The sequence below is a fragment of the Opisthocomus hoazin genome, chromosome 1, assembly GCF_030867145.1.
Source record: "Opisthocomus hoazin isolate bOpiHoa1 chromosome 1, bOpiHoa1.hap1, whole genome shotgun sequence".
NCBI lineage: Eukaryota > Metazoa > Chordata > Aves > Opisthocomiformes > Opisthocomidae > Opisthocomus > Opisthocomus hoazin.
Window position 1 is genome coordinate 76,045,610 of NC_134414.1, and position 23,186 is coordinate 76,068,795.

The following is a 23,186-nucleotide window of genomic DNA, read 5'->3' on the forward strand; positions in this document are numbered from 1 at the left end:
AACGCTGCCAGTAAAACACACACAGAGGCACATATCACATACAGCTTCAGTAGCCACTCAAAAAAAATCATAATTTCAGTTTTGTAGAAGTTTCCACTCAAGCCTCTTTCCCCTTGGGCATGGAAAAAGCTAGTTACCATTAGCCTGTGAGAGCAGCTCCTGTAAGTGTAGCTCTCGAAGCAGGCAGAGGAGGTTAAGTTTGAGGCTGTGGTTCCTTCAGCATTTCTTTCAGGGCAGTACTGAGGGCAACAGTCACTGCCCCTCCGTCCTCATGTCCTCTCCTCCCACCGTACCCCGTAAGTTGTGGTGAACCAGAAGCAAGGTGGAGCTGCATGGTACGCCAGCAAAAGGTGGTTCATGAAACCATCCCTTGAGGAACTGAAGCCATGGCTTGATGATACGGCCATCTCTGGCAGTCGATTTGAGCTATCGCTCCTTCTCCCCCACGGCCATTGGCATCTCTTTTCCAGTGTCATGCCACCTTCTTCATAGCGATGGCACAACTGTTCGCAATGTCATGTGCTAAACTAGATCAACGAACCAATCCAGGCTATAAATAACCGGGAGAAAGAGAGGAGTGAGGGTATTTTTAACCTGGAACCGGGGTCTGTTCACTGATCCAGGTCACCATCTGGCCCCAGGGCACTTGTGCCGGCACAAGTGTTGGAAGACAAGCAAGGAACCAGCAAGCAAGAGTGGACACGAATATCCTACGGCCACTGAGAAAATGGTACATGCAACGGTATCACCCATGCCTGGTGTTAGCAACAGCATCATCCATGCCTGGTGTCAAAAAGTAGAGCTGACTTAGCACGACTCGGAATAATTTACACCACATATTTAGCCTCCGCAGGCTCATTACTTTGAAGCAAAAACACATGAGCTCCACTGGTAGGAATGACAACACTTTCAAGCTGCATGGGGCTAACATCTCCAAACTCCTCCCTCTGACTGCCCTTCACCCCCTAAAAAAGCATGAACTTGTGAGATAATAGATAGACAGTGCCAATATACAACTGGCGTTTCAAAACCAGCCAAAAACTACAGAAAGTTTCAAAATACAAGCCATCTCCCGCAACATGAGCTCAGCCGTACTATAGGCAGCATTTCTCAACTGTTTTCCTTCTGCTGTGCAACCTCTCCATTACAACTGTTTGTGATTAATACACGCTATTAAAACCAGAGGGAGTGTGCACTACAGCCAATCTCAATGTTATGGAAGAAGCCTTCGTTGTGCACAGCCCAGCAAGCTGCTCCGTGTAAAACCACTGCACAAATGGAAATGTTTGCTGTGCAAAGAACATTCACTGTATGTCAACGCACCTTCATCCTTCTCTCGTTTGTCTGCTTGCTAACTACAGCAAAAGAGCACTGCCTCCTCATGAAGGCAGCCTTTGAAAATCTCCAGCTGAAAATTGATTTTTATCAGGCCATCTCGCAAAGTAAGAATGTCTAGCTCTTGGCAGCTTAAGCTAGAGAGTGGCAGTCACATCGCCCATCGATCACAAGGAGATTCAGAGATATGACTGAAGTCCTAACAGTTGACCTATCCCTACCTTCTTGTTTTCCTCCCTCTCCTGCCTGTTTACCCGTTATATCCCAGCCACTCACCTCAGAGCTTCTGCGCAAGGCCATTTTTACTTGTTGGTGCCTATACACACACTAAAATATAAAACATTTTGCAGCAACACCCTTGTAAGAGTTTTGCTTAACATAACCAGCTTGCCAAAGACCCCCTGCTCTGCACAATGCACACGCATTAACATAATTTTTCCCCTAATACCTATATAAGATTGAGGAGTTCAGAAAAATAAGACGCTTGGTTTCAAGAGGCACAGCCTCTCTTCAGAAGTGCGGTATCAGTCAGGGATCTCATCTGATTTTAAATCTGACACTGTTGTGCTAATTTGTGGACTTACCTCTATAAAACACAACTGGCATCAACAGGGAAGAACCCATGCTTTTCCTGATCTGCTTTGAATACTTAACTTTAACTGATTGTTTTTTGAACAGCATAAACTGCAAGACATCTAAAGATTCAAATATGGCCATATATTTTTTATTTCTTTGGCTGGGTTAAATTTCCCGTCTTTCCCATCGAAAGCTCCACAGTAAATCCCCCTGGGTCAGTTACAACTACTGCTTTACACTGCTGAATTCTGCCAGCAATCTGCTCATCATTTCTGCACATGTTTCTGCTTTCAGGCTTCTGGGAACTTTACCGGACCCATTTCCTCTGAATAAACGTATACCCTTATTAGGCTGCAAGCATACTGGGGAAACTACCGTCCTCTACATCGAGCAGCCTCCTCACCTTCTTTTTCGGTAAAAGCAAGATGGAACATTTAATAGAAAAAAAGTGGGAAGCAGGGAATATGAGGTAAGCCGTAAGCCATCTCTCATTATTAAATTTTACCCGTATTTCTAATAAAGCAGCATGTTCCTGTACTCACCTCGGTAACGTCCATGACTTTGATGGCTGCCAGCTGACCCGTTTTGACATGCCGACCCTGAAGAAAAGAGAGAACCGTCAGCACCAGCGTCTCATCCATCCTTTCAGTATACACAGAACAAAACATTTGGGCAAGAGCTCCAGCCACTGGGTTTTCCCCAACTGTGCTGGACCCTTTTGATACTTTGTATGAAAAAACAGCAAATACTCAAAAAAAAAATAAATTCTTTTTAAAGTGTTCTTACACAAATCTTAGAACCCATTTCTCTTTCTCCACATTAAAAGGATGACTATCAAGATTAAGCATAGCCAGATTACATTCACAGCTTCCCTTCTGTTTACTTTTGCAAAGCTTATAGTCAGTACCGATAGCTTATTAACATGCCAGACTGATTAAACTCCATATATTGCATATTTTATTTCCATGCACCAGTGCCTGGTACCTGGCTGACATTTTACTGGGTAGACGCAAGCATGCTTAGGGGGTTGCAAAAGGACATTTCTCTTTGTTTTGGTTTTCACTAGTAAAAGAAAAGCAAGATTTCTTCAAGTGATGCATCAGACCTGCAACAGCTCCCTTCGCCTGTCTCACGACAGCTAGACAAGAACAAGACGTCGTCTCCCTTCAGCTATGCCACCATAAGGGTACGGTTTCTCAGTACAGCTGGAGCTGAATTAATAGATCCCAGCTCCTGCACCGGGGAGCTCCTACCCTTCCTTCCCCTGCCTCCCTCCCGCCTCCTGTCACATATTTCTCCCAGGAGCGCTGAGCTCGTTCTGGCACCCATCGGATCATATGATAAGCTGACTGAGATCACTAAAATGGCAGAAAGTTAACACAGAAAAAGCAAAACTGCGGGCTGGGACAGAGGATTGCAGATCAGGAAATCCAACCGCTTTGCTCTGTGGCCGGAGCGGAGCCTGAGCTGGCAGGAGGCGATGGCGTGGCTGGGAGGCTGGCAGCACGGCCCTGGGGGCTGCTACTTGCCCCAGCTGACTCCGGACAAAAACCTGCTTTTTTTCCCAGTATATTTTTACAGAAGGTGGGACCGTATCAATCAGCTGTTCTGTGGGGTTTTTTTTTCTAAACAGGCACTTAGAAATGGTCCTAGTACCAGTATTTTCCAGCTCTCCACTCAACACCCAGCAGCCTGCCCTGAGACTTCCAGCCAAACAGCCTGGTCTCCCAACGCCCTTCCCAAGCATCACCCCCCAGAGGCCCTTCTCAGAATCAGTCAAGCTCTCCAGCAAGAGGTACACCCACCACTCCATTTTTATCACAAATAATCATGAAAAAACACAACAAAACATTTCACTAAGTCACCGTTCCTTTACCTTTCTCCTCACCAATTTCTACATTTCCCAGGCAGAAACCTGTACACAGCATCCACTACAGCCGATGGACATCAGTAGTCTATTTTTTTCCTGAACTAACTTCTTAACCTCTTCACAGATTCTTTGGAGACTAGCACCCCAGAACTGAAGCACCCCAAACCACTAGTCTCTCTGGAGAAATCTTGACCCCTTCACACCTTATGATGCCCTCCACGGAGGCAACGGCCAGGCATTGCTGCTGGGTTAGAAAGGAGGAAAGGCTGCAGAATTCACAGCCTCCACTTTCTTTCACAACCCGTATTGTGCTGCGCTCTCCCCTTCTTAATCAATCCACATGCTTTCTATAAATAAATTACTGTACTCAGGCTTCTGCTGGCTCTGTAAACTCTCTTTATTACACGCATTTCTTTTTACAGCTCGGTCTCAAGCTGGTTTCGATTTTGAAAGAAAGTTAGGGTCACAACCTGTGTGCAGCGGCCAAGACTGACCTCACCTTGACCTTACTACTTCTTAAACCAAAGCCTTTCAGCAAGCCCAGGAGAGGTGCAACGCCAATTACCCACCCTGGACTTCTGCCTAATGACAAAAGCCTGTGGTCTTCTCCTCAAGGTTTATCATCCCACCAAAGGAGGAGGGGAAAATGTTTTACACCAAGGTGGAAAAATGTCTCCTCTCAGCTCTGCCCCTGTTTTCCACAGCTCTGTGGAAGGAACTAAAAGGCCCAAGGATGTGAGGAAGCACAGTTTGAGGTACAAAAAGAACATGCTAAAGATAAGAAAGGAACAAGGACATCTCAGAGGAAAAAAAGCTCACAAGACTGAGGAGTACTGCGGAAGCAGAAACTTTTTAAAAAGCGGTGAAATACAGCCCACCGTTCATTCTGCAGCAAAGCGGGGATGCTAAAATGGCGGCAGAACATACTCCAAGCAGAGAAAGTGGCACACAGAAGAGCGAGGTAGTAAGACATCCATGGGACACCACATATTTTACGGGAAGTTTGCTCTATTTGCACCTTTTCAAACCTACGAACTGCTGGTGGGCTTGCTATTTCCAGAGAGAAGCCGCTCCTCCCTGGGAGACTGGCCCACTCAGGATGACTAACGCGCACCAGCCCGACCATCCTTCCCCTGCAGCTTTGCAGGACCCTGCCGGTGCCTCCGCTAGTCCCTAGCAAAACCGGGGCTGCGACAGCTACAGCCGAGCGCAGCGGCTGCTCCCGTTTCGCTCTGCTCTTTCTGCAGTGGGGATGGGAAAGAGCTTCTCCATAACACTCCTGAGGGACTGGAAAGCAAGGGAAGACTGTGGGAAGTGTGGGCTGCTCGGTATCCCAGGCCAAAATTAAATCCTGGTCATTTCAGAATATTGTTAAAAATTACTCCAAATACCCTTTTCATAATGTATGGAGCGTACATATTCTAAGCATCTACAACATCTATTGGGGGCGGGTTTGCATGACACTGATTTATATGCGAGAAGTAAAAGGACATTTTGAAGCCACATTCTTTTCATTAAAAACATTTTTAGAGGGAGGGAAAAAGCAAACATCACAAGCACAACATATAAGCACCAGCAGAGTTTCTGTTTGTTTGTTTATCTGCTTAACAGCTCTGCTTAGGAATGGGCTTGTCAAAACTATTAGCATGCTGGTAGAATTTTGCTTGCAACACGAAATGGCTAAGCACTCCTGTTTCAGAAACTGATCTTCAGATTTTCATAGCTGGCTTTTGCTTTGGAAAAATCTGACTGCATTAAAAATAATAATAAAAATAATAAAAATAATAATAATAAAAATAATAATAAATTGCAAAGTGGTTGCTTGCAACAAAAGAACTGCAGAAGTCACAGATAGAAGAAACCCTCTGAACTCAGTCTCCTGGGATTAAAATTTATTCAAATCCAACTCCCAGGGCACTTCATAAACGTGGCAACCATTAAGGCCCCACCTAGACACCATCTCAGCACTGGCTAACGCTCTGGCGGGACAGCATTTTTCTTGCAGAAGGATACCCCTTTTTTAGTGCTCTCTGGAGCCGCGGCCCTCGGGGCACCCCGGGCTCCCCCATCTCCATGGCGCAGGGAGGTTCTTACAGCTTTGCTTCTCCCGGCAAATTGCTGGCAATTACCATCCGAGTATCCAAAAAACACCGCGAGACTGCAAAACGCAACCCATGCTAACTGAAAACAGCAGTTTCTTAAACTATTGCGAGATGCCAGATCTCAGAGGTTGGGGATCACAGGACAACTGTCCCCTGGCCAGAAAGTTAAGTACAGATATCATATATGCAGTGAAGATGACAGCAACCTAGATGCATCTTGTTAAGCGTAAGATGACCGTTGTCTCCAGAGCCCAGGGACCGAGGAGGCCGCAGAGGTTGCACTGCGTAGCAGCAACAGGTAGTGGAGGCTACACCATCCCAGGAACGAGAGCTTGCTGCTTAGCAGGTCTCGGGGTGGGGGCCACAACAAAACGTCAGCACTGTCAGCTAAGCCTGGCTCCCACACCCATGGAAAAGAGCCCACCAACACATTCCCTTCATCTAGAGACTGTCAGATGTTTAGCGACCAAAATTTCCAAGCTGCTTGCTCTTTCTTATGCGCCTTCCCCTCCTTCCTTTCCCTCTTTTCATGAACCTACTCACATTAAAGCACTTGTTTATCCTCCCAAGGAAGCAATGTAAGATTATTTTTAAGACCACTACTGCACCGTTCTATTTTTAAATGCCCTGTTGGGATAAGCAAGTCAATGGAGTTGAGCTTGCTGACCCCAAATCTTGTCCTGCTTCTTCTCATACAGATACAGAAAGTTCATTTACATATGGAGGGTTTTAAAATACAGCTTTTCTCATCAGCATAGCACCACTGCAGCATTTAACTGGATCTTCAACTGAACCCACTAATTCAGCATATTCCCAGTCATGTCTGATAGCAATATGCTGTTTATTTCTCATCCCAGTGGGCTTTCTGCATATTGAAAAGCAGAGGGGACAAGGGGAATCCTTGGTAGACTGCCAAGATCTGCAGAACATCATAAATTTCAAGCCTACCCACACTCTCCAAGTCATTTAATACACCTACTTCTTGCCTCTTTCTTCCTCTGCACGCATTATTACTGTAAAATTTTTGTTTGGGAAAGGTTCAAAGGCAAGTGGTGTTATGAGCTGGTTTTCGTGGTGCTTTTTTTTCCCCTATGATGCCTTAATGTTATCAAAGAACTATGCAAAAGAAATCCTATCAGCTCATTTACCTCTTCCCCCCTCTAATTATCCAAGATATGTATTCCACAGTAATGTAATTCTCCTACTAACACACTTTCCTGCCTGTGTATTAATGTGCCTTTTTGGGGGACTGTTCCTGGAAGCCTGCTCCCCAGTTAAATGGCATGGAGGTACAATATGGGGCAACATCACACATCAAGGAAGGAAGGCAGCATGTGTGGCTCATGACTTAACAAGCTTGGATTATCCTGTGCACTGTACACCATTAAGTCTCTTGAAAAGTTCTCCAACCTCCCTGTGCTGACAGTTGTGGAAAGAAAAGCAACTAAGTTGAAAAAAAAAAAATCTACTAATTTATATTTCAGTTGCTAAAACGTACACAGAATCAGCAGGCTAGATTTAAACATGCTATCAAGTGAAAACTCACCAGGGTACCACATCTTAGTAGTGCTGGACAATGCCCCCATGCTAAAATTAACTTACCAATTTGCTTCTCATTTCACTGACTCTAAACTCCTACCACCCCGAGGCAATCGGCCATGGAGCAATACTCTGCTATTAGGTTGCACACACCAGTGCAATCAATGATACCTTATTATTCCAATCCATGTTTACCATCAGATCTTTTTGTCACTCATCAACGCAGAAAGCTGCAGACCAATCAACTTTGCATTGCGAATACTCAGACTCTACAAGACGCTTCTTCCCACTCCCCAGAAAAACTAGGTCTACCCCGTGAAAAGCAACAGGAGTAATGCTTGTGGAGGAAACAGAACACGCGTTTTTGAAAGGCAAGAAGACAGAGTGGCACAAAGTGAAATCAAGCTCCCAAGTTAAAAACAAACAATAAAACATAAAAAGTTCTTAAGCAAAAAGTTGGGCAGGAGTGTTGATGTGCTCAAGGTCAGGAAGGCTCTGCAGAGGGGTCTGGACAGACTGGATCGATGGGCCGAGGTCAGTCGTATGAGGTTCAACAAGGCCAAATGCCAGGTCCTGCACTTTGGTCACAACAACCCCACGCAGCGCTGCAGGCTTGGGGAAGAGTGGCTGGAAAGCTGCCCAGCGGAAAAGGGCCTGGGTGTGCTGGTTGACAGCCAGCTGAACATGAGCCAGCAGTGTGCCCAGGTGGCCAAGGCGGCCAACGGCATCCTGGCTTGTGTCAGGAACAGTGTGGCCAGCAGGAGCAGGAAGGTGATCGTGCCCCTGTACTCAGCACTGGTGAGGCCGCACCTGGAGTGCTGTGTTCAGTTTTGGGCCCCTCACTACAAGAAGGACATTGAGGGGCTGGAGCATGTCCAGAGAAGGGCAATGAGGCTGTTGAGGGGTCTAGAGAACAAGTCTTAGGAGGAGCAGCCAAGGGAGCTGGGGTTGTTTAGTCTGGAGGAGAGGATGCTGAGGGGAGACCTTATCGCTCTCTACAGCTACCTGACAGGAGGTTGTAGTGAGGCAGGTGTTGGTCTCTTCTCCCAAGTAACCAGCGAAAGGGCAAGAGGAAATGGCCTCAAGTTGCATCAGAGGAGGTTTAGATTGGATATTAGGAAAAATTTCTTCACTTAAAGGGTTATCAAGCATTGGACCAGACTGTCCAGTGAAGCGGTGGAGTCACCATCCCCGGAGATCTTTAGAAGACATGCAGACGTGGCGCTTAGGGACACGGTTTAGTGGGATTCAGCAGCATTAAGTTTATGGTTGGACCCAATCTTAAAAGGTCTTTTCCAACCTAAATGATTCTATGATTCTGAAAAGTCTACCTAGTTGCATTTGTAGCCAAAATAACGCTGTTCCTACTGACACAGTGTTCTGTAAGCTAAATAATCATAGGCTCCAGCGAAGGAGATAAATTTGTAAAAAAGGAATAACGTTTACCTGGCATGGAAGCTCCTTCTAGAATAGAAAACAGCAAACAACCTGTTTTGGTTTCGGCTGCCGCCGGCAACAAAAGCGCCACGCGGTCGCCCCTCCCCCCGCCGGCGTGCGGAGGAGAATGGAAAGAAAGAGGCAGAAACCGGTGGGTCGGGATAAGGGCAGTTGAACAGAACAGCAAACAGAGGGAACAGGAACAACAACGATACAGATAAGGAGAAAACAGGTCACAAACTCGCACAACAGACCCGCTCTCCCGGACAGGACCAGCGCCACGCGCTCCCGAGCCGCGAGTGAGTCCCTGCCACGCTGCCCCCCCCCCCACCCGGAACCCAGCGTGACGTCACAGGGTATGGAATACCGGGCTCTGTTCGGCCAGGTGGGGAGTCCGGTGAAAATTAACCCTGTCCTGGCCAAACCCAGGACACAACCTCAATACAAAAGCCTAGCAAATCACCGCAGAAATGCATGAGAAGAAAAAAAGGCCAACATCATTGTTTTTTCTTCCTGTTAGACGATTTCTAAGCCCAAATCAACCAGAAGCTATTAAAGACTCCCACTGAAACTGAAAGACAGGACAGGGTTCTGTGTTTTCCCTCTGTCTAACTCTTGACATCAAATGTCTGGAAAGCAAATCAGAAAACAACATACTCTCTATCCTGCTTTAGATATCCACAGGCTCACGAGCTGTCTACTGAAGAAACAATAACGACAATTTACTCACGCATAGTACTGCATTCTGTGAAGTATGAAAGATGCACAGTTAGTATCAGTCCTGTACTTCCAAGGATAGAGTGAAAAGATGTTACCCGCTAGTAAGGAAAAAGAGAGCCCTATGCACTCATTTTTTTACTTCGATTGCTAGTTTTGTGGTAGCTTCCCCAGTCCAAAAGATGTTGGATATACATTACCAGAGGCATTTCCTTCTTCCAAACAGCTCATTGCCTAAATGGGAAAAAGGAAAGAAAAGGAGAAAAGGAGAAAAGGAGAAAAAAAAAAAAAAAAAAAAAAAAGAGACAGTGGGAAACCATGGCAGAAAGCCACAATCTGACTTTCACAGGATCGCACCAGGTGAACAGCAGAGCTCAGAGCTAGGATGCATCTCTGCCGACTCCCAGCACCGTGCCCAGCAGCCCACCTCGCCCCGCCAATGTGCCAGAGACACCTGTCCCCCCGGGACCTTTGGCAGATTTGCCTAGGTGAGGCCTGACGATTATGCCCATTTCAGTTCGCAGGCACTGAGACGTGAAGGGGCAACAGATAAAAAGAGCTGCCAAAAGAAGGGGATGTTGCAGGGGAAGGGGAGGGTAAGAGGTCTAGCAGTGCTGGACTACGGCTGGCCCTTCGTTACCCAGCCATGCCAGTCCCAGTCCATTCAGCCAACTGGGAATCCCCCAAGGCTACATATTTCCTGGCTCAAATAGCACAAAACATTCCCTCATGAAGTGGAGCTTACAGATGTCCTTCTTTCTTCTCTCTCCCAAATACCGAACAGCAAAGGTCAACAACTAGGGTCCGCTGGCAACACCGGCAGCAAGGCTGCAATGCATTCTTCCACAAGGCCCAAACTTCAGGTCACTGAGAAGTTTTTGAAAGATACACCTTGCTGAGTGCTGTCTCTCCACCAGATAGCCCGGACATCAGTTGGCTGCTGGATCAAGCTTTGCTGCTCTGTAGCTGGCCACCCAAAGCTTCCTGCCCCACCTTCAATGATTCCTCTACAGGGACACTTGAGCTAACCAGCTTGAGTCCCCAGCCTGGAAAATGTCCTCTTCAAGAGCCATCCTCAAAGTCATCATCCTGCACTTCCAGTCACCACCGAGCCATGCCCAGATTTAGTGACCTTCATGTAACACACCATCACCCTTATAATGGAATCCCCACCCTCATCCCTCTCCAAAAAGAGAAGAGCTACCTCTAACCTTATTATTGCTTGTACTTTTTTCTGGTTTTAAACTTATCCAGGTAATTTAGTGGGGACACTACTGAAAGACACAAAAAACTCCCCCTCAAACTAAAACAAAACAACGAAACCAGAATAGAGGCATACCTCCCACACGGACACGGTTGGCTCAGAGCATGTTTGGCTCCCTCTGGAAACACCGGCTAACATCTGCTGTGTCCGGCTCTCATTCATATCAGTTCTTCACCCTACCTTAACAGCTTTACCAGTCACTAAAACCACCCCTCCTAACACTGACTTGTCTCTTCAGACCCCCTGCAATGGTCTCTTTTACACAGAACAATTTCTTTCTGGCAACTGTCATTAAAAACAAGCCAGATGGAGAACACAAAGAGAAGAATTTAGACCAAAATGATAAAACCTGTACTTGTAGATACAAAAAGACATGGGCTACAGATACAGATGACTTCTCATTGTACACCTCGGCAGCCACTTTCACCATCAAATACTCTCCGCTGGATCTCGGCCACCGACTGAAGGAGAGACAGGTCCGGTTTGGTAGTGTGGCCACAGCAAGTCCTTGCAGCAGGGCCAGGGTTAACCAGACTGAAAGGGACCACCACAGCTGCTGGAACAAGCCCTCTGCTCACCAGGTGCCACCCCACTGCCACAACCACCCGGTGCCACTTCAGAAAGACGTCGTGCATGACCACACACGGCTTCTACCTCAAACCAAGTGCGGCCCAGACTGATCCGTCGGGGGCCCCACGCAGGTGGATGGGGGCTTTGGACCAACGCAGGCACCTCCTTCACTGGGATAGACCGCAGATAAGGGGCAGAGCCTCCCCATCGCTCCTCCAGAGTGACACTGAAATACGCTTGGATGAAAAGAGCCTGGGACTGCTTCTCTTTGTTTGGTTTGCTTTTTAAATGATTTCACACTGACATTAAACTCATCACCCCTGGATGTGCAAACCTTGGGCCCTCCGACCAAAAGGAGCAACTCACGCCTTGTGACCAGGGTTCTGCACACCCAGGCAAGCCCAGGCCCATTTCACTCCGCTCACCGCCAAAACGCTGCGGAGAAACCACCTCGGTGCTGGGCACGTGGCTTCTGAAACACACGGCGAGATGCCCCTGACTAATGGAAGTATTTAAGCGCCAGGTACACAGAAATGCCACAAAAGACATGCTTTTCTTTGGCGGAAAAACATACCAACACCATAGTTAGTCCTTGAGCCTCCATGCACCAAGGCTGTCGTAAGCAGCCTGAGCTCCTTTGGGTGACATTGGCAGGGGTCAAAACGCCACAACAGAAGGAGGATCAAGCCCACGCACACCCCACGAGCCTCGTCGTGCTCGAGCCACCGCCAGCAACAGCGTTGGCAACAGCCGCGGAGCTGCATGCGGCTGCGCAGCCAACACCCGCCAAGACACAGGCAACAGCCTCGTCATACATGCAAAAGACGTGGCGGGAGGGCAAGGGAAAAGAGAGAACGATTGGCTCCACTGCTTTTATTTCCCTTTTTCACACGTTTTTTCGGTTTGCTGTTGTTGGTTCAGCCCGCTGGAGGAGGAGGAGCCCAGCACAGACCCTGTCACCTCCAGCTGTCCCCACCGAGAGAGGTCCGCCTTCCGCCGAGCAGCACCACCAGACGCCAACAAAAGGATCTGCAGCTATCACCGGGCAGCTGACTATTTGCGAGGGGCAAGGGCAAGGAGAACTATTTTCATTTGCGCCATCCCAGCGGAACAATACAGCCCAGCACAGCAGGGAAGTCAGGCTGCGTAACGGGTTTTAGTTCAACGTGGTTAAGATGAAAGATCTCCCACCTGCAACCTTTAAAAAATTCCAGAACACTAGCAGTAAGGGAGAAAAGTTAATGAACTCTTAAATATGCATTTTTATACATACATTAAAAAAAAATTTTTTGAATTCCAGTCCAACTGTCATTGGTCCTCTCGTGCTACAACACACAATAAAGAAGGGCTGGAACTGTGTGTTTAGGGCTTGCTGCATTTTCCTACTGAGGGCAGACACTGGCTGGCATCTCTTTCCTTTAGCCATTACAAACACCATCAGTGCCACTGCCAGTTGGTCACACCTCCTCGCCATTTTGACTAGGGTACCGTAACTTATTACGCACCAACTGCTGAAACTAAAATGTATCTTCTAAGCACAAGATATGCTGGGGAGGTACTACAAGAGGGGTCATTCTTAAAAAGAACAGGGACCATATTTTACACTGTGACCCCATATGTAAGAGCAAATTAAGAAATATTTTACCAACTTGCTTGCAAGATGCAAAACATACATTTAGCCTAAAGTTGTGTGTATTTTAATTAAACGGGGACTCGCACCAGAAGACTCTTTTCAGCATTTTTATCTTCTGATACCCTGCCAAGTACATCTGTGATTCTAAAGAAAAAAACAAAACCGAAAACAAAACAAAACAAAAAAAACCACCACCACCACCTTGTCCTTGAGAAACTGGCACAGGGCCAGTGAGTGATCTGTAAACAGCTTTGTGTCCACACAAACTATTTTCAAATACTCAGGCAGTATTTTCAGACCTCAAACTATTTCTGCTTCGTCAGCATGGGAGCCTGACTCAGAAACCCAAGCCTGTACTAACAAACCTTTTCTGTCTCCGACTCGCCGACACCGAAACCCCAACCTCAGGTCGTGGGGCCCTTTATTTATTTATTTAGCAAAAGAAGGGACCAAAATAAACACAATTTCCTCTTGGTCGCTACCTGAGTAGTATTTTAAGTTACATTCCCAAAGCCTGTGGCCACCGTGTTTATTATGCGACAGGGCCACACGACAGCAAAGCCACCATGCAACCCACTCGGCTCGCAGGTTGCTCCACGGAAAAGACCAGCATTCATTCAGCAAATGGAGCCTGCACGTTCTCCCATTATTACTTGTTACTGAGTACTGAAGAACACACCAAGTGCCTCACCAAAACTAGTTAAAACACGTTCACCGCTCTTAAATAACACACCACGGGCCTTCGCGGACCAGGCTGTGGCAAACAAAAAGGGAGAGCAGTTCCTCGGGAGGACCTGCCCACCAAGCTGCTGCGCCGCCGCCGCCGGCCCCCACCCGCCCTGCACTGCGCGCAGGGTACCCACGGAGCGCGGGTTAATCAAAAGTTATTTCGGTGCAAAAGGATTTGCAAGATTTTAGTCCCCAGCACACATGCCTTCTGTAACTACAGGTAGGATATACACTGCAGACTCTTTTATTTTTTTTTAGTATTTCTAATAACAATAGCACTTGGTGAAAAAGCAAACTCATTTCTCATGACACAACACAAAAGTAGTATTCAGCTCATGGTCCAACACCAGCTGTTCCTGCAGACCAGAAGTCACTAGTCCGGAGCAGAACTGTCATCAGATGCAATATAAAAATCGTTAGTCAGAAAGGCCAAGTTTTTGGTTGTAAATCATTCAGCAAACTGGAACAGATTGGACAACTCAGTATTGCCCCGGACTGCATAGGAGGAGTGAGGACCAAAATTCACGCACCGAGGACGACTAATACATTTTGCAATCGCCTACGGCCAGGCAACTTACCCCAGCATCGCCACCCATCCCACCTCCCCAGTGCCGCACTGCTTCCCAGGCGGCAAAGGGGAAGGCAGAGAGGGGTGGCGGGTGCCCTGACCCCCCCAACAGTCCTCCAGCACGAGGCATGAGCCCCCGCATGTGCGCCGGGCAGCCAGGCTGTCCCCCCGGCCCTGCAAGCATCCCGGCAGCCACGCTCATGCCAGGGAAGATGCAGCAGGGACGTGGCGCGAGCCGGGACAGGGTCCCATCTCGCTGAGAGCGGATGCACAGCATGAGGGAGGCAGGCAAAGGGCCAGCCTTCCCGATGACTACAGCAGGCTGACCGGCTCCTGTCCCATCAGCTCATCTCCCCTAAATATAGATATGGAAACGGGAGCCCATAAACAGTTCACACTGAAGTCCCAGCCCCTGGCCAACCAAAAAAACCGCTCCAGCAATCATTCAGCCCCGACTCAGGAGCGCCCAACACGCCCAAAGTTTCCATCCTTGGCTGGGTGTTTTCCAAAGAGGCAGTTGTGACAGATCCCACGTATCTGCCCATACTCTGGTGTCTGCAAGAGCAGACGCTGCTGACTGTGAGGGATGCACCCAGCCACATCTGGTCTGCAGCACAGCTGGAGCCAGCACACCACCTCCTGCCACGCGGGTCTTTGCAAAATAACCGGTCGCCTCAGGCACTGCGGCTCCGAGACAGACTCAGGTGGGGAAGAACCCAGAAACCTCCAGACCACAGGAGCAGTTTCTGGCTAGGGATTTAAAGTGGAAACACTGCTTAATCCCACTCAGAATTTAAACTCAAAAATCTGTAATCCTACAAACACAGATACACATAACACTAAAGCTGTAGCCAAATTTCATCTCTTACCATTTCTTTCCACCACTTCCAACCTTACTAAAAGGAGTGGAGAGGGGGACTGGAAATACAAATAAAAAGCAGAGGCCTTGCACTTGTTTTAAGCTATTTGCTCAATCACGTTTTCCTTGGATGTATGCAAACCTATCTACAGGCGAAAGCTTGAGCAACACTGCTTCAGAAGCTACCTACCATTTACACAAATCACCACTTGAATCTGGAAAACAGCTGTGTTAAACACAATCAGGTATTCTGACCAAAGGCTACTGCCATGACCTAAATACATTATGTGGTATGGTGGTGCAGATCAGCAGTTCCTAGAATTAAGCAATCTTCCAATTAAGCACCATGCACAGAAAACAAAATTAAATCAGCTGTGATGCTGCCCTACTACTTCTTCTACTCCCTTCTCCCCACATCAGGGAAAGAAAACAAAATCCTTTCCACCAGTCTGAATGCTGTATCACCAGCAGGACCGGGTTTCTGAGATGCTGGGGAGGGGTCTACGTATGACAGCTGTGCCTGTCCCAAATTACAGTACTCTGAGGAGAGCTAAAACAACGTAATTATTTTTTAAATTGTAATAAAACTGGATTTCCGAAAGTTCCAATGCTTTTAAAGTTTGCCTTTTAAATTTACAGCCACTTGTCTAATTACTGAAAGAGCATTACAGTTTATTATGATCATGTGTCTGCACTGAGAACATCAATATAGCATGCTGGAATTGATTGCTCAATTATACAATGCACAGCTATTGCAACTGCTGTCAAAGTAGAATTCATAACAAGTCCAAGGGCTTGTCTTTCAAAACATGAGCAAGAGTAGCACTTAACACTTACAGCAATTTCACTGAACCCATGGATCACCAGGAGGAGCACATACAAGGTAAGATTTAGCACAGCGTGCTATCAGTCATGGGCTGTGTTTGAAGGCACATGCATGCACAGATGCGCTTTTATGCCAAGTGTGGGGCAGCCCCATCAAACACAGAGCTGAATTAAGGGCTGACCGTGGCACAATGCTCTACACCTGAGCACCAACCCACCCCTTCACCACCTGCATCACCCACCCTGGGTGACAAGACCCTTAGAGAAGCCGGAAGCCCATCCCACCCACCACCCCAGCAGGTGAGGGTGCTTCACCACTCTGAGAACTTGCCCAGATCTGGAAACTACACACAGGGCATCAAGGGAAGGAGGGTTGGGGGCAGCCACCAAGGCGCAGCCCTGGGTTACCCTGGCAGCCCCACCTCCAGCAAAGTTGTGCTGAGATGCTGCACCACTATCGCTGAAGGTGAAAAACACATCCCTACGTCCCCAAAACACATTTTCCATCAGCACTCACCTCTGCCTGACTCTGTCTATGGCGGGAAGGCAGGCTCCTACAACCAGCTCCTTCCAAGGGGAAGGGAAGCTGGCGGCTTCCTGACCCCCTGAAGGCACCATGGGGGGACTGGCCACAGCCACACGCAGCCTGACAGAGGGCAGGTGGGTGCCCACAGACACTCATCCCAGAGGTCTTACTCTGCTCTACTCCCAGGGCCTGGAAGTATGTTTTAGTCACAAAAAAAAAAGTAGGAAGAACAGGGTTCTCGTGCTACTCTTACTCCTCGCCCAGCTACAGCACATGTCAAACAGAGATGCCTGGAAAGAAAATAAACAAACAAAATCAGGCTCAAAGCCTCCAACGAATTTCCATCTGAAACATCAAGAAAACCCCAAAAGCTTAATTTGATATTACTCTGGGCTTGAATTCAAATAAACACAAGAACTGAAACCTGGAAGCACGAAAGATGCCCAGTACCAAAGAAAGAAGGGAAGAAGCTCATGCTTTCCACCGGTGGAAAGCTACAGGGGCTTCCTTTTCTGATTTTTGCCACAAACCCTAAATGCGACCAAGAAAGAAGCAAAGCTAACAGGATCAGAGGTAAAATCATCCCAAGATCCAAAAAATTAAAACTGATGAGCTGTAACATCCAAGTTTCTTCAGGGAGCACAGAACAAGGGTTCCTCAATACGCAACCGAACGGTTGGGGCAGAGAAAACAAGCAAATGCAAGTTACTGGCAAATGCCAGCACTCCATTTTAGAAAAATTAGCAAGTCCTTAATTTTATTTTAATTTGTTTTGATGAGTGTGCTTTTACTTTCTTTTTTTACTAATGCTTCAGCAGCTTACAAGCCATCTCCTGTATACATTTAAAAATGGATACTGCACAGCTTCCATTTAGTCTGCTCATTAGTTTAAGAATTTCAGGAGACACTATTCCAAAGCAAAAGCAAAAAAAAGAAAACCAACATTTCTCCATTAGGTGAATAAGCCTGTAGCTAAGAGAGATTTAATCTACTTAATTATACTGTTTGCCACTTGCATTTATAGCTAGCATTGAAATCAGTGGGTGAAATTCAACAAGAAGCAGCAAGCGAGAGAAAGCGAACAATCTAGTTGACTGCTACATGAAAATCTTTAAGATCCATTCTTAGCTTCAGTAAAAGCAATCTAAAACGATCAGGAAAATCTGCTAGTGCGAATTCAAAGTTGATCACTCCAGCTTTCCGGTCTTTATTTTCATGTTCGTTGCAGACAGAAGTTCATTTGTTTTACATTTACAACTCCCATGAATATGTCGCACACTCAACGACAAGTACACACTTGCTAATGACAAGTTTTAGCTCTGCCTCGAGACAGAAATCATTCATGGCATAGGTGACTCTGTGCCAATATGTGCCAAGCAAACAAACTCAAAGACACATGATACGCTTAAATCAAGTCTGATTTCTTCAAGAAAATCCACTTAAAAAGGAGGCCTTCAGGCTATGCTTCTCCACTCTGCCCTATGGAATAGACCCAAGAGACAGCAGGTCAGAAACATGGTGGAGAGGACAGACAAGCCCCAGTAAGGAGCCAGGATGGAGATCTGCACGTACAGCGTGGCGTGGCTGCCCTGGGGAACATGCTACGGCTTTGGCAGAGCCCTGGGAGACAGGAGGTAACGACTGCAAACAAAAGAAAGAGAATTTTTACTGGTGGATCGGTCAACAGCAAGGGAGTTGAAGATATGGCGTGTAGCTGCAAGCACAGCCTTATCGTTCATCTCTTCCTCCACATCAGATCTTCAGCACTCCCAGCAATGACGACTCCATTCATCTCAGAAAACAGGATTTCAAGTGAGAATACCTAATAAATTCAAGTATTGTCAGGATTTCATTTCCCCCAGCTAGAATCACCTCGTGAATGATGAGCAAAGCCTCTCTTTCTTCAATCAAGATTATCTGCTACTGGATCACATGTGACACTCACACAACTACTGCCCAGGCAAGAGTGACGAGCAATTGAAAGTCAGCTGCTGGGGGACACCAACAGCGCTTCCTTTTTAACATCTCTGCTCGCTTTAAGCATCCAAACTCAGACAAAGAAATCTATCTCATGGATATACCATGACATCAAGAAGTGACACTCATTCCAGAAAGCCGGAAGCCACAGAAAAAGAGAGGGGGAGGGAGAAAGAGAGAAAGGGGCTGCTTCCAGTGCCATTCTAGCCCTCACAAAGGATGCCTGCCTAGCAGCTACTAGGAAGCCAGCGCATGACGGCAGGCCGTTACCACAGACAAGCCCAGCAAACAAGCATGCACACAGGAGATTACAAGGATGAGAGAATTCCAGCATTTAGCAATCCCACCTACCGCTGCAATCCGCCTATGTGCTCTTTACACAGGACAGTCTCTCCTCAGAGTGCAAACTTCCGTTCCTAATGGGGGAAAAAAAAGTCGCCTCGACAGTGTCAGTGATTTATTACCAATATGAGATTAAGAGAATTTTGTTTCTCAAAGCTAGATTTAAAGAAGGCTTCTCCATTTAATGATGCCATTCATGAGAGTTAACGATGCTTCTCTCCACCACAGCTAGGCACAAGCATTTCCAGGACTGGGCTCTACTTGTCCTTCCCACTACTTCAGCCGTGACTAAAGGTCAGCATTCAAATACAGGTACCTCAGATTCAATGTGATAAAAAAATGGCCTGATGTTCAAAGACAGGGAAAAAAAAACATATTTCTGTATCATTTGTCTGCTGCAATACCCAAAACATGCAAGGTGCTTCCCAGATCTACAAAACTGAGATAGTTAAGCGCCCTGAAATGCAAAGGTATAACAATCTTAAAACTTAAGACGCAAGTATCTGCTAAATGCTTTTGTAAAACCCTAGCAGACAATAAGCTCTCAGCGAAGCTACTTCTGAAATTCGCAGCTGGGCCAGAGAACTTCTGCACATATAAATTATTTGTGGAGAAAATTCTGTAGGCATTTAGATGTTAGCACTGCTACCATTTTTCCTTCAGCTCATGCATGCAGTGACAGTCTGATCCATCTGTACTTCTACCCTTATGACCACTGCCCTAAATCGTCTCAATCTGCAAATGCTTCTTTCCACTCTTTTCAAGCCACATCCTGCAAAGTCTGCTACCACAGAAATTAAGCAATGATTTTCTTGTACCACCCTCCACTTCCTCAGAGGAAACAGCCTTAGCATCCAGTAGATAAAGCGCAGGCACTTGCACCTCATCTTTGCTCTGAAAGATAAACCATGCCAACCATCTCTTTCTCCTGTTAAACCCAGCAGGCAGCTCTAACCCTCTGCTTACAACAGAGCATGGAAGCATCAGAAAGGTCCTCCCGTGGACAAGGGGTTTGGGGTTAGAAGACAATGTGGAGACGGCAACATTGCCAGGATCCAAGAGAGCTGAGTCCCAGGAGAAACTCCAGATGTTGATCTCCCACCCCACCCCCAATTCTAGTTTTCCAGCTTTGCCATGAAGCTTCAAAACCGTTCAGGGAAGAAAAGTTCACAAGGAGATCAATATCCTGAGCAACTTGAAGCACATTGAAGGAGATGCACGAACACACACAAATCTGGGATGTTTGTCACCACAAGATAACTGTGAGGTGGGAGAAAGCATGTCAAAAAGAGAGGTCTGGAAGGAGATGACACATTTCCACTCCAGCCATAGACTTCCTGTGCAATTTTGAATGTGTACCTCAATATCCTCTGTTTTTTATAACCTATAAAAATACTAACTAACTGTATAGTTGTATTGTCAGGCATAATTGATTAATGTTTATTTAAAAAAGCACTTTGATGTTCCTGAGCAAAAGCCGCTACAGATAGATCACCTATTAAGGAACAGCTAAATATTAATGAGTATTTGCAGTTCATCTGTACTGAGCGGCCATCTGAGACCAGGAAACAGCAGCCAATGCTTCCAGCAGAAGCGTCAGGCACATTCGGTGCCTGGCCAGATCCGGAGGGGAGCAGCACAGAAGCACAGCAACAAGACCATGGGTGCTGAGGGAAAACCGAGGAAACGGAGTCAGACTTCCCCTTCCTCCAGCGAGCGGCCGAGCCCGGGCTGCCGGCATCCTGCGGCTCAATTCCTGCCGTCTAAATATGGGTGATTGATGCCTTAGGGGACGTCCCAGGGCAGGCAGGAGACAGCACGAGACCAATCGCAGATCTGTGTCCTTTAGGAGCAGATGCTGGGGGCTAAGGCAGGAGGCTCCAGCACAGCTCTCCTCCTCGGTGGAGAGGAGCAGTGGGAACAACGGGTGGAGTGGAGTGGGACAGTGGTCCCATCCCGCCGCCTGCACCGCTCGATGCCACCGCCAGCCCTCCCCTGGCCCAGCAGCTCCAGGGCAGTGTCCCAGCTGGGTGCTCCCAGGTTCTGAAGGCAGCAAGGCCACAGCGGCCCCTGGAAGCAGCACGAATCCCTTTGGTTCTGAGGAAGGGCCTCGACGTGGCTGGAACAAAGCACGCACGAGCGGCGTAACGGCAGGCACGGCTTCCCAGCCTTCGCAAAAAGGCGTCCTGCGAACAACGCTGCAGTTCGGCAGACAGCACGAAGGAAAAAAGAGGAGCTCCTATTCAGTGAGGCTACTGTTTACTATTTCTTCACACGAGACGAGATCCCTCCGCCTCTATAAGTTTTCACTGTTACTCCAATTAAAATAAAGTATCTCCTGTTCCCGAAAAGGTGATGTGATTTGTTCAAGGAGCATACGGATTATACCTCTCTGCTTCCGAATATTAAATGCTTTCCATGTTAAAAGTGGAAAGGCAGAAAGCGGTTACGGGAAGGATTATCGTTAATTCTTTCACTGCTCTTCAGTACAGCAAAAGGGAATGAGCAGGTTAAGTCAGCCTCTAGAAGTAGCAGCTATTTTATTAAAGAAAGATCTGTTGAATAAACATTAACAGCATTATTTGGACATCTTCAAGAGACTGTAAATCCGGGATTTGCTGATGTAGAGGAAATGCAGATCTTTATCTATAAGCCTGAAAGCAAAGCAAAATGAAATAAATTTCTGAATTCCCTCTCTGCAGACATTTTGTCCTTCAGGACAAAACTCCACTGCTTCAGCACTGTCACTTCTGCGCCTTGCCTGTCCCAGAGCTGGAGCTGCTGGTGTACTTTCAAACCTAAGGTGTTCTTGTTTCCAAATTTAAAAGTCACTAGATCCTCCAAAGGCTCCGTGTTTCAGGGTGGTGAGAAAAGACTGCCTTTAACGCAGTCCAACTCCTCCCACACTTCTCAACCGATGGCTCACTCTATGCCAAATTATTTTCAAATTCTGAAAATCCAAGGAAGAAGGTTCCAGAAACAAGGAGCAGCTTGGGGCCATGCAGCACTCTCCGCCTTCAGGGACCCTCTCCTGCACCCCACAACCCACCCAGCATTCGCCATAGGTTTAAGCCCTTCTCAAACTACAGTTTTTGCAGGGCAGGGTGGGACCCCAAAGGAACTCCTCTGAAGTAAGAGAACCTCAAATCCCTGGGTCATCATGTATTCAGCGTTGTGGTGGAGGACTACCAAGCGCTTTGGGGTAGCCAACCATTCCTGTGACCCTTCAGCAGGCAGACCTGCTCACCCTCCTTCCAGGATCAGCTGCAAGAGTTGCGGATATTTATAGACACTGCACAACACATCCAACATGGAGGACTTGTCACCCTCCTTCCCACCTCCTCTAGGAGTGGCAAACATTCAGCACATCATTAATTAAGTCCTAAACTCACCCTCTGCCTGGTGCTTTGTGCGCCTCTGATTCATTATAATATTACTAAGGTACAGTTGGAGATAATCATGCCATTAGCTTGCAAGATTACATATAATGAGCATCGGTTAGAGGGAAGTGTACCATGAATTTAACAGAACAGTAAAAAAAAAAAAAAAAAAGAAAAAAAGAGCAACAGTCCAATTATCTTCTCCCTACACTAGGCCAACACTATAGCACAGCAGGGAGCAGCCCAAGTGGGCAAAAATTGTGTTATTCTTCTCTTTGTTGGGAAAGGAGGACTAACAACTTGGCCTGGAAGGCATTTAACTATCTATTTGATTAGTCATTCAACAAAAAGACGGGAGGTCACCAAAGCACCATCCAGCTCCAATGCATACATGACCTCATGTCGCACCCAAACGTGAAGTCCAAGTACAATTCTCCCCCACGCTCCTCCTCCGATCTCCTTCCGAAGCTGGGTTTGATACTAACAATGTGCTTTATCCCAGTTCTCTTAAACGATTAGGTTTCCTGCATTTTTAAAGATGACCACATCCTTCCAAGCCTACAGTGAGATGTTGTGGAGAATGCAGAAGTTAGGCATGCAGTATTTATAAATAACTCTTTTATACCCCCCAGGTTACCTGCTTGGTATTAACATGTTCAAATGCCAACAGTTGAAGCAGAGTAAGGGGGAAACTTGCAGCAAAAATACAGCTACTTCAAAAAAAAAAAAAAAAGCAGAGAGGTTTTTCTGTTCAGTAGAACAACCAACTACTTTCAGGTTTACACAGTCCACTCTTTCCTAGGCAAGCTGAGGATCAAAGAGCATCCTAAGCCTCAAAAAATGCTAGGAAAAGGAGCAGAGGTTGAGCAAAGCCTGCCCTGGGTCTATGGATAGAACTGATAGGCGCCCACATCTGCAGGCACGTCTGCAGCAAGCT

General features: G+C 47.0%; 1 protein-coding gene across 6 annotated transcripts in view; it reads right to left on the reverse strand.

Annotated features, from left to right (window-relative positions):
• MAP4K4 (mitogen-activated protein kinase kinase kinase kinase 4) overlaps positions 1–23,186 on the reverse strand; it is a 165,985-nt gene that overhangs the window by 85,036 nt on the left and 57,763 nt on the right. For all 6 annotated transcript variants that reach the window (XM_075426500.1, XM_075426491.1, XM_075426533.1 and 3 more), the window contains exon 3: positions 2,454–2,510. In XM_075426500.1, the coding sequence (XP_075282615.1) occupies positions 2,454–2,510 (57 nt within the window). The remainder of the gene's footprint in view (positions 1–2,453; positions 2,511–23,186) is intronic.